The following is an 11,876-nucleotide window of genomic DNA, read 5'->3' as shown; positions in this document are numbered from 1 at the left end:
AAGCATAGCAGCTCAGTCTTGCTTCAGGGATTTCCAGGGTGTGGATTGGTCAGATTTCAATCCCTGAGTTTAGGATGGCTAGATCTTCTACTCAGGGATTGATTAGTTTCCTACACAGGGTCAGGATATACAGTGGGTCAAGGCCAACATAGCTTATATGAGAACCCATCTCAAAAGCAAATAAATAGCAGAGTAATATTAAACTTTTATTCCTACCAAGAGAAGATAACATTTCCAAAAGAACCAAAGACCTTTTATGGTTAGAACTCAGTAAAAAGTCTGAGAACAGCTCAGTTAGAAAAAGTACCCGCAGTCTTCTGGGGACAAGGGACCTTCCTTGCCTCCCTAACAGTGTCCAGACTGATACCCTAGACAAGGTACCAAGCAGGAAAGTCACATTCTATAAATCAGGACCAAAAGGCAAGAGGCTCCTTACTCAGCTCACGAGACCTATGAAATCAGGAAAGGCAAATCAGTTAGACACCGAGGGCTCCAGCAGACAAAACCATAGATTTCCCACCCCCAAGGACATGTCTTAGACTTCCAAGAGAATAGGATGAGAGCTTCTTTTGTCTCTAACTGGAACATTAAATCCTACAGACACCACTTCTTCAGGGAGTAGCCCCAGCACACACGTCAGACACTCACCCAAGTAATCGTCCATCAGAGAGCCAATGGCAAACTGTGGGAAGAACGGGCCAAAGGAAAGGTGAGGCCAAGGCAAGCATGGTTTCATCTCCCACCCACCCCATTCCAAGTCTTCTGTCTGTCATCCCCTCCTCATGGAAAAATAGCACGGAAACCCCACACAACTCTGGATTGTAAGAAATAAACAGTTCTTGGGCCAGGGAAATGGCTCAGATGGTAAAGGAGCTTGCTGCATGGGCCTGGTGACCTGAGTTCTGTCCCCAGAGCATACAGCAGCAGGAGAGAACCTGAAGGCTGACTGAGTGTCACACTACGGTGAGTGTGTGTGCATCCACAAGAAATAATAAAACTTTTTGTTTGTTTGCTTTTTGTTTTTCAATACAGGGTTTCTGTTTAGTTTTGTAGGCTGTCCTGGAACTCACTCTGTAGACCAGGCTGGCCTCGAACTCACAGAGATCTACCTGCCTCTGCCTCCCGAGTACTGGAATTAAAGGTGTGCTCCACCACTGCCCAGGTTAACAGAATGATCTTGCCAGGCAAGAAATAATAAAACTTTTTAAAAATACTAAAATAGGCCAGGCATTGGTGGCCAGTCTGGGCTATAACATCAAGATCCTGTCTCAAAATCCAAGCAAGCAAATAACAGCTCCAGGCCTGCCGAGCACAGGCCAGAAGTCAGGGAAGACACTTACGATGTCATTCTTGTCCACACGTGTCCCCACAATCTTCAAGCGGATCTCATCATCCTGCTGAATCACAATGTCCTGTGGGACGGAGAGAACGGTGCACTCAAGCATACGCAGGCCCAGTCTCAGCATGTCTTAACACTCTTCCCGCTCACTCACCTCATCCATTGTCTTGTAACAAGGTGGGTTGGAGTTTGGATCAAACTCCATCTCTGATGGGATGGACTAGAAGGAAAATAACGTAAGGATTAGCACTTCAACTGCTTTGTCAATAGATGATAGTCCTTGGCCCCACCCAGTAGGCCCAGACTTACATGTCTAGAAATGAAGCAAGACATGGGTCCAATTTCTGTGAAAAGTCCAACCTAGGAGGAAAATGATCACACTTCAAAGGCTTTCAGGGATTAATTTTCCCACCTTTATCTGATTTCTTTTTTTTTTTTTTTTTTTTTTCGGTTTTTCGAGACAGGGTTTCTCTGTATTGTTTTGGAGGCTGTCCTGGAGCTCACTCTGTAGACCAGCCCGGCCTCGAACTCACAGAGATCCGCCTGCCTCTGCCTCCCGAGTGCTGGGGTCAAAGGCGTGCGCCACCAACGCCCGGCTGACCTTTATCTGATTTCTAATCATATTACTCATGTTTCATAACAGTCTGAATTGTAGCATTTGTTTTGATTTCTCATTGTAACCTTTCATTTTTCTGGTTTTTTGAGATAAGGTTTCTCTGTGTAGTTTTGACTGTCCTGGAACTCACTCTGTAGACCACACTGGACTTGAACTCACAAAGATCCTCCCCAGGCCAGGCACTGGTGGTGCATGCCTTTAGTCCCAGCACTCAGGAGGCAGAGGCAGGTGGATCTTTGTGAGTTCAAAACCAGCCTGGTCTACAAGAGCTAATTCTAGGACAGCCTCCAAAGACACAGAGAAAACCCTGTCTAGAAAAAAAATCCTCCCCAGTACTGGGATTAAGTCTTTAGCTTTTTTTTTTTTTTTTTTTTTTTTTTTTGAGACAGGGTTCCTTTGTGTAACAGCTCTCGTTGTTCTGGAACTCATTCTGTAGATCAGGCTGGCCTTAAACTCACAGAGCTCTACCTGCCTGTCTCCCAAGTGCTGGGATTAAGGATGAGCACCACCACTTCCTGGCTTTTGTGGTTGTTTTTAATTAACTCTTATAACTTAAATTAACCTATTTCTATTAATCTACATTCTACCATGTGCTTTTTTACCTTCCTTTCATCCTATGTTGGACTCCCTCCATGTCTTGTTGGCATCTTGCTGGCAAAATTTGAATGCCTACATTCTTCTCTTCCTCTCTTCCCCAGAAATCCCAACTATCCTCTCCTCCCTGCCTACCCATTGGCCATTCAGCTTTTTTTTTTTTTTTAATGTATACAATCTTCTGCTTGCATGCCAGCAGAGGGCACCAGATCTCATTCAAGGTGGTTGTGAGCCACCATGTGGTTGCTGGGAATTGAACTCAGGACCCCTGGAAGAACAGTCAGTGTTCTTAACCTCTGAGCCATCTCTCCAGCCCCCTGTGATTAGAGTATTAAAAAGCTGAATGGTCGGGGCTGGAGAGATGGCTCAGAGGTTAAGAGCACTGACTGTTCTTCCAGGGGTCCTGAGTTCAATTCCTAGCAACCACATGGTGGCTCACAACCATCTACAATTCAGTCTGGTGCCCTCTTCTGGCCTGTAGGCAGAACAGTATATATGTAATAAATAAAAAAAAAAATCTTAAAAAAAAAACACCAATCAGAAATGTATCTTCATAGTATACAAATATCCCTGATCTTCACATTTTTATTGTTTTTCATTATTTTTATGTGTGTCAGTATTCTGCCTGCTTGCAGTGCCTATGAAGGGGAGAAGAGGGTTTTAGATCCTGTGGAACTGGAGTTATGGACAACTCTCAGCCAATGTGTGGGTGCTGGAAATCATACCCAGGTCTTCTAGAAAAGCACCCAGTGCTCTAAACCACTAAGCTATAATCATTAGCTTTTTAAAAACTGAATTTTTAAGTATAAGACAGGGAATCACTAACTTTCACTCATTTGTATTCACTTTATAGCCCAGGCAGGCCTTGAATTGTGATCCCTGTCTAAGTCTCCCAAGTAGGGAGGATTACAAGCTCATATTACTAAGCCTGAATTTTACAATGGTACTGGGAATCAAAACTCAGATCTTCATGCTTGCACAGGAAGCACTTTACATGCTGAGAATATCCCAGATTCTCATTTTGTTTGAGACAGAGTCTCATCTCTATCGCCAGGGCAGATTAAAACTTGCATCAATAGTACTTCAGCTTTCCACATGCTTAGATTACAGGCTTAAAACGCCATACCAGCTGGTGAGAACACTGGAGCAATGACTCAAGTGGTTAAGAGCACTCGTCCTTATTCCAAAGGACCCAGCTTTGATTCCCAGAACTCACCACTTAGGAGCTTTCAACCTTCTGTTCCATGAGATCCAACACGCTCTGGCCTTCACATGGTACACATGCACACATGCAAACAGAGTACTCATACACATTAAACACAAAAATGGGCATGGTGGGGGTTTGAGAGATGGCTCAGAGGTTAAGCGCATTGGCTGAGCTGTCAGAGGTACTGAATTCAATTTGTAGCAACTACATGGTAGTGTACAACCATCTGCAAAGAGATCTGGTGCCCTCTTCTGGCCTGCAGGCATATATGCAAGCAGAACACCATATACATAATAAGTTAATAAATCTTTTTTAAAAAATCTTTAAAAAGGGAGGGGGGCATGGTGACACAAGCCTTTAATTCCACCACTTGGGAGACAGAAGCAGGCAAAATTCTGTATGTTTGAGGCCAGCCTGATCCACAGTGTGTTCTGGACTAGCCAAGGCTAAATAGTGAGACCCTGTTTGAAAAAGCAAGAGAAAAGCCGGGCGTTGGTGGTGTACGCCTTTAATCCCAGCACTCAGGAGGCAGAGGCAGGCGGATCTCTGTGAGTTCGAGGCCAGCTTGGTCTACAAAGCGAGTTCCAGGACAGCCTCCAAAGCCACAGAAAAACCCTGTCTCGGAAAAAAGAAAAGAAAAGAAAAGAAAAAGCAAGAGAAAACAAGCAAATAAAAGTCTTAAGAGGGGCTGGAGAGATGGCTCAGAGGTTAAGAGCACTGATTACTCCCAAAGCCACAGAGAAACCCTGTCTCGAAAAACAAAAAACAAACAAAAAAGGCTTAAGCGTTGAGGATTTAGCAGGATGGTAGAGTACTTGCCTAGCAATAAGGCCCTGGGTTTAATCCTTATTTATGGGTACAAGGAAAGCAGAGAAAGAAAAAATTAGGGTAGGTTTTGCATATTATAAGTTCACAGTAACTAAATAAAGACTTCTATCATACTATGATTGTTGCTTTTAATTAACAAGACCCCAAGTTAGATGGGGACTATTACTTGACAGGTAAGGAATCTGAAGGGTCAAACAATGACCTGAGGGACTGAAGAAATGGCACAACTTCTAAAGGCTTGGCTCACAACCAAAACTATAACAATGCATACAGCTTTTGCAGAGGACCCAAATTCAGTTCTTAGCACCCATATATCTGGGGGCTCACAATTCAGCTGTAAGAGAACCTGAAACCCTCGCAGCCTCTGAAGGTACCAGCATTCATTGGCACATACTCACAGATAAAACACAAGTACAGATAATTAAAAATCAAACCAATCAGCCAGGTATGGTAGCTCACACTTTTAATGCAAGCACTCAGGAAGCAGAGGCAACGGATCTCTGAATTTTAGTCCAGCCTGGTCTACAGATAAGGAGTTCCAGGACAGCCATACAGAGCTATACAGAGAAACCCTGCCTCAATAAATAAGTAAGTAAAACTTAACAAAAGACTTAAGATGATTAGTAAGTAGAATAGGGACTGAACCCTGACCTTAGGAGTCATCCCAGCACCTTTCTTTGGGTGTTCTTACCTTGTTGACCTGAGTGACCACAGCATCCACCACCTCACCTTTAAAGGGCCGGAAAACAATAGCTTTGTACTTAACTGGATAAAGAACAAAACCTCGGCCTGGCTGGATTACACCAGCACCAATATTGTCGATGGTGGTGACAGCAATTACAAAGCCATACCTGCAAGAAAGATGAAACAACACAGGTATTGCATGCAAAGATCCTCCAAAAAGTCATCAGCAAGGACGGGACACAGGTCAACACATGTAAGGGCAAATGATGCTCTCCTAATTGTACAGTAAATGTCCAAGTAGGACCAGACATGTTGACATACACCGACTGTCTCAGCAATAAGAAGACTGAGGCAGGAGAATTGGTCCGGAGTTGCAGGCCAGCCTGAGACAACACGGTGAAAGCAGGTCTTTCAAAAAACTACAAACAGGGGTGGGCTGGAGAGATGGCTCAGTGGATAAGAGCACTGTCTGCTCTTCTAGAGGTCCTGAGTTCAATTCCCAGCAACCACATGGTGGCTCACAACCATCTATAATGAGATCTGGTGCTCTCTTCTGCCTGCAGCTGTACATGTAGGAAGAACAGAGTGCTGTGTACATAATAAATTTAAAAAATAAAATACAAATGAGGCATTGAGAGGCGGGCAGATCTCTGAGTTAGACAGGCCAGGCCGGTTCACACAGTGGGGCTATCTAAAAAACAAAAACAAAACAAAAAAATTTTGCACAGTCACTACCTGAGCTCACATAACGGATGGAAATTTTGTTATCTAACTTTGCAGAGCGCCCAAAGCAGGCAGGCAAAAACTGGTTGCCACAGGTGCCTGGAAGGGTGAAAGGGTTCCTCAGAATGAGTGACAAGCCCTGAGTAGGAGGAACTGGGTAGGGGTTACAGGCTGGGGTCATTGAGCGTGCATCCAGCAGACAATACGGTGGGCGTGACAATGACACTCACTTCCCGGTGCAGGTCCCCTCCACCTCGGTGAAGAGTTTCTGCTTCACCGTGTTGAGTAAGTTGGGACCGAAGTAGCGTGGGTGCAGCAGGATCTCGTGCTCCAGGGAAATCTGTAGAGAAAGGGGAATGTAGACTCGGTCTGCAGCATTGAGAACAAAGGGCGACTGGCCGTCCCTTCCCGGTCCCCAGGCTCCTCCTGCCCCTGCCCTCGCCGCCACTCGGAGTCCAGCTCACGTGATAAAACATCTTCGGAAGAAATTAGGACAGCAGACTCACGAACACCGCACTGGCAACCACACCGGAAGCACTTCCAGATGTCCCACCCCTGCTTCCAATTCGCTTCCGAGGATCTGACCGAGCCTTAAAGTCGTGGGCGGGGACTCATGAAGCCCCGCCCCTGAAGCCTGTCGGTCAACTCTCAGACTTCTTATCTACATAAAGCAAGTTCTAGGACAGGTAGAACTACACGGAGAAACCCTTTGTCGAAAAACAAAATAATAACAAAAAAACAACAAAAGTTCATTTTTAAAGGAAGGTGAAACAAAGTACCTTAAAAAACAAAAGTTACCGGGAAGGTGGTGGTGCCCACCTTTAATCCCAGCACTCAGGAAGCAGAGGCAGGCAGATCTTTGTGAGTTCGAGACCAGCCTGGTCTACAAGAGCCAGTTCCAGGGCAGCCTCCAAAGCCACAGAGAAACCCTGTCTCGAAAAACAAAAAAGTAAAATCAAATTATTTATTTACTTAGTCATTATATTGTGTTTTAAAAACAGGAGTTTCTCTGTGGAACAGCTCTGGCTATGCTGGTACCTGCTTTGTAGAACAGACTGGCCTGGAACTCACAGAGATCGACATGACTCTGTCTCCTAAGTACTGGGATTAAAGTGTGCCAACTCCCTGGTTTTAAATTTTAATTTTGCAGGTCTGGGAAATGTCTCTGAGAGTAAACATCTTGTCCAGAGTGCCAAACTGAGTTCAATCCGAGACCTACTTGGGGGAGGAGGCAAACGATTCCCACACGCCCTCTCTGACTTTCCCGGGCACACCTCCTTCCCCACCAAAAATAAATTAATAAAATGTAATTTAAAAGTAAATTGACGGGAGCTGGCTCAGAGGTTAAGAGCACTGGCTACTCTTCCAAAGGTCCTGAGTTCAATTCGCAGCAACCACATGTTCACAACCATTTATAATGAAATCTGGTGCCCTCTTCTGGTGTGCAAGCATACGTGTAGGCAGAGCATTGTATACATAATAAATAAATCTTAAAAAAAAAAAAAGTAAATTGACTTTGCAGGACTGGAGAGATGGCTCAGTGAAAAAAAACATCTGTTGCCCTAGGATGTGATGGAACTTGTCTTTGGTCCCAGCACTGAGGAGTCAGAGGCAGGCAGAACTATGTGAGTTCAAAGCCATCCTAGTCTACAAAGTGAGTTCCAGGGCAGCCAAAGAAACCCTGTCTTGAAAAACAAGAACAGGCCTGGAGAGATTGTTGAGAGGCTAAGAATGCTGGCTGTTCTTCTAGAGGTCCTAAGTTCAATTCCTAGCAACCACATGATGGATCACAACCATTTGTAATGAGATCTGTTGCCCTCTTTTGGCTTTTAGGGATACATGCAGGCAGAACAATGTATACATAATAAATCGGAAAAACAAACACAAAAGAACATTTGGGGCTGGAAAGAAGGCTCAGTGGCTAAGAGCACTGCCTGCTCTTCCAAAGGTCCCTGAGTTCAATTCCTAGCAACCACATGTTGGTTCACAAACATCTGTAATGAGATCTGGTGCCCTCTTCTGGCCTACAGACATACATGTAGGCAGAACACTGTATACATCATAAATATATAAATCTTAAAAGAAAAGAAAAGAAAAAGAACATTTTTTTTCTCTTAATGAGGACCCAGGTTTGATTCCCAGGTCATAGACATTTGTAACTTCAATTCCAACAAATCAGATGGTCTCTTCTGACTTTCTTGGGCACCAGGTACCTATGTGCTCTGTGTGTGTGTGTGTGTGTGTAATTTATGCACACATTAAAAGAAATCTTTTTTTTTTGGTTTTTCAAGATAGGGTATATTTAAAGAAATCTTAGACTTTTTATTTTAGGGACTGAAGAAATGCCTCAGTAGTTAAGAACACAGAGGTCCAGGGTTCAATTCCTAGCACCCACATGGTGGCTCACAACCTTCTGTAACTCTAATTCTTCAGTACTGCTTGCAATTGGTGAAGAGATACATGCAGGCAGGACACACATACACATAAAATAAAAATAAAGGTAGGCAGCTGGAGAGATTGCTCAGCAGTTAAGAGAATTGGTTATTCCTTCAAAGGATCCAGGTTTGATTCCAAGAACAAACATGGTGGCTCAACCCCTTATAACTTCAGTCCTGGAGTATCCAATGCCTTCTCTGCCCTTAATGGACACTGATCCCTGTGGTGTACAGACACACTTGCGGGCAGAACACCCATACATATAAAATAAAAATAAAGGTTAAAAGCCAGGTGGTGGTGGTGGTGGAAGCCTTTAATCCCAGAACCAGCAAACTCATCTCTGAGCTCAAAACCAGCCTGTTTACAGAATGAGAAAGTGAGTTCCAGGACAGCCAGGACTACATAAAGAAGGTTAAAAACTTTTTTTTTTTGTTTTGTTTTTTGAGACAAGGTTTCTCTGTGGTTTTGGAGGCTGTCCTGGAACTCGCTCTGTAGACCAGGCTGGCCTCGAACTCACAGAGATCCGCCTGCCTCTGCCTCCCGAGTGCTGGGGTCAAAGGCGTGCGCCACCAACGCCCGGCTGGTTAAAAACTTTTTTAAAGGTTAAAAAATTTTAAGACAAAGAATGTAGTTGGTTGTTTTTTATTCTTTGGCTCTTTTCTGTTTCTTCTTTTGGGAGCTCCACCACCTAGGTCCCAGATAAATCACATACTGAGTCTTATTCTGTTTTACAAATGCTTGGCTTTAGCTTGGGTGTTTCTAGGCAGCTTCTGTCAACTAACGTTACCAGTCTACCTTTTGCTTCTCAGCCTTTCCATTGTCCTGCTCCTGTCTCTCTTCCCTTACTCTGTGGCTGTCCTTGAAGTCCTCCTCTCCTTGTTCTAGCTTGCTCATTTTTTTTTTTTTTTTGGTTTTTCGAGACAGGGTTTCCCTGTGGCTTTGGAGGCTGTCCTGGAACTCGCTCGGTAGACCAGGTTGGCCTCGAACTCACAGAGATCCGCCTGCCTCTGCCTCCCGAGTGCTGGGATTAAAGGCATGCGCCACCAACGCCCGGCTAGCTTGCTCATTTTTTGTCCTAGATTTCTCCTATTTATTCTCTCTGCCTGCCAGCCCTGCCTATTCTTTCTCCTGCTTTGCTATTGGATGTTCAACTCTTTATTAGACCATCAGGTGTTTTAGACAGGCAAAGAATCACAGCGTCACAGTTAAATAAATGCAGCATAAACAAAAGCAACACATCTTTACATCGTTAAACAAATGTTCCAGAGCATAAACAAGTGTAAGACATCTTAAAATAATATTCTACAACATCAGAATCAATACTGGGTGGTGATAAACGCCTGGTGAAGACTTTCCAGTTCAGCCCCACATTCCTGTAAATAGCCCCATCCATGCTCTGTAAGCAGCTCACTGGCTTTTCAGGATGTACTTCTGTTTTTCTCATGCGGTTGTATAAAGGAGTATAGGAGGCCAATCCACTGTGGTGGTGCATTCTTATAATCCCAGCATATGGGAGGCAGAGGCAGGCAGATCTTGTGAATTTCAAGGCCAGCCTGGTCTACAGAGTGAATTCTAGGTCAGCCAAGACTACACAGAGAAACCCTGTCTTGAAAAACCAAAATAAATAAATAAAAGATGTTGTGAGTACAGCAACTGTAGCACAGTGACTGTTGTAAAACATTTTTGGGGAGACCTAAACAAACACCTACTTTCCACCAGATAAGGAATCACACACAAATCAAGTAAGGCTACCACCAAATTCCAACTAGGTAAAGAATCACATCTTATGTGGGCTATTTACAAAAGCAGAAATGACTCATAGCTGTATCACCAAAAGCCAGGTCATGGGCAATAGTTTCCAAAGCTGAAAACCTGGAGCCCGTCAAACAACCTATAGGCAGCTAGACAGATTGGGGAGTATCTATTCCCAGGAGCTTGGTTGGTCTGAGACTCTTCCAAGCATTTCTGCCGGCCACTTCTGGGCATCTCAACTCATCTGGGAGTGTGCATCAGCAGTCCTTACTACTTTACTTACATAAGGTTGAGAAAGGAGAGGGAAAATACATTTAAACAGTTTCAGGGACTCCCCGATGCTTTTAAGCTGTTTCTTCCTAGTTTTAGAAGCTTACCTGCAGGATGGAATGCTTTGTTTCCCGTTAGCTGACAGTGGTTCTCCACCTCCCTAATGCTTTGACCCTTTACGTTCCTCATGTCTGATTTTCTTTTTTAAGACAGGGCTTCTCCGTAGCTTCAGAGCCTGTCCCGGAACTTGCTCAGTAGACCAAGCTGGCCTCGAACTCACAGAGATCCACCTGCCTCTGCCTCCCCAGTGCTGAGATTAAAGGCGTGCGCCACCACCCGCACATGTTCCTCATGTTACAGTGACCCTCAACCATAAAAGTATTTTTCTTGCAACTTCATAACTGTACTTTTCCTACTGTTATGAATCATAATGAAAATATCTGATACACAAGATATGTTATGTGACCCCCTATGAAAGAATCATTTGGTCTCCACAGGGCTTTCCACCCACAGGTTGAGAAGCCCTGCTTTAGCACATCCTAAGTCTCGATGACTCTCCAAGACAGACTGTTTTATTATCTAGGAGGAAACTTCTGCACAACAGTTGTAGAGGGCATGTTTTGTCTGAGCAAGGCAAATAGGACCCTGTGTTCAATTCCAAGTAAGAGAGAAAGCAAAAGTGAGAGAGATTAAGATTACTCTCCGGGCCGGGCGGTGGTGGCGCATGCCTTTAATCCCAGCACTCGGGAAGCAGAAACAGATCTCTGATTTCAAGGCCATCTGGGTCTATAGCAAGAATTCTGGAACAGTAGGCAAGCCCTGGGCTTACTGTTATTCTTTTGGGAGAACAGGGTCATATTATGTAACCTGGGAGTTGCTTTATAGACTAGGCTTGCCCTGAGCTTTTGACAATTCTCCTGGCTTTGCTTCTGAAGTCCTGGGACTACATGTCACAAAGTGATACTTGGTGTTGAGTGGCAGTGTACTCCCGAAGACCTTGTGTAACTCGCATTTGGCAGGGCAGACAAGAGACAGGTATCACCTACTCTCTACAGCCCTTTCCTCTGAGAATCTAAGGACTCTCAAAAATCTATTCAAGGAGGCTGGAGAGATGGCTCAGAGGTTAAGAGCACTGACAGCTCTTCCAGAGGTCCCTAGTTCAATTCCCAGCAACCACATGGTGGCTTACAACCATCTACAATTCAATCTGGTGCCCTCTCCTGGCAGAACACTGTATATGTAATAAATAAATAAATCTTTAAAAAAAAATCTATTCAAGTTGTTTGTGGAACTGAACACCTGTAATCCCAGGATTTGGGAAACAGAAAGACCAGGAGTGCTAGGTCATTCCTGGCTACAACAGCAACTGTGAGGATAGCCTGTAGTAAGTAAGGTCCTGTCTTAAAGGAGAAGATTTCAAGGCCATC

General features: G+C 44.3%; 1 protein-coding gene across 1 annotated transcript; it reads right to left on the bottom strand.

Moving 5' to 3' along the window:
- Nucleotides 1–193: 193 nt before the first annotated feature.
- On the bottom strand, nt 194–6,612 carry Polr2g (RNA polymerase II subunit G). Its single transcript, XM_040748141.1, has 8 exons — nt 6,456–6,612; nt 6,222–6,331; nt 5,276–5,435; nt 1,649–1,699; nt 1,494–1,559; nt 1,341–1,412; nt 649–682; nt 194–450 (listed from the first exon to the last, which is right to left on the bottom strand). The coding sequence occupies exons 1-8, from the start codon at nt 6,465–6,467 to the stop codon at nt 437–439; spliced, it is 519 nt and encodes a 172-aa protein (XP_040604075.1). The 5' UTR covers nt 6,468–6,612; the 3' UTR covers nt 194–436.
- Between the last annotated feature and the right edge of the window lie 5,264 nt (nt 6,613–11,876).

This window comes from Mesocricetus auratus, unplaced genomic scaffold (genome assembly GCF_017639785.1).
Source record: "Mesocricetus auratus isolate SY011 unplaced genomic scaffold, BCM_Maur_2.0 Super-Scaffold_4256, whole genome shotgun sequence".
Lineage (NCBI taxonomy): Eukaryota > Metazoa > Chordata > Mammalia > Rodentia > Cricetidae > Mesocricetus > Mesocricetus auratus.
Note: the sequence above shows the minus strand (reverse complement) of the source record. Positions and strands in the feature narration are given on the sequence as shown.

Coding starts and splice junctions, on each gene's coding strand:
- Polr2g (XM_040748141.1), bottom strand. Junction 1,700..5,275: donor TGGTCACTCAGGTCAACAAG/GTAAGAACACCC, acceptor TTTTCCTCCTAG/GTTGGACTTTTCACAGAAAT. Junction 1,560..1,648: donor CTTGCTTCATTTCTAGACAT/GTAAGTCTGGGC, acceptor TTTTCCTTCTAG/TCCATCCCATCAGAGATGGA.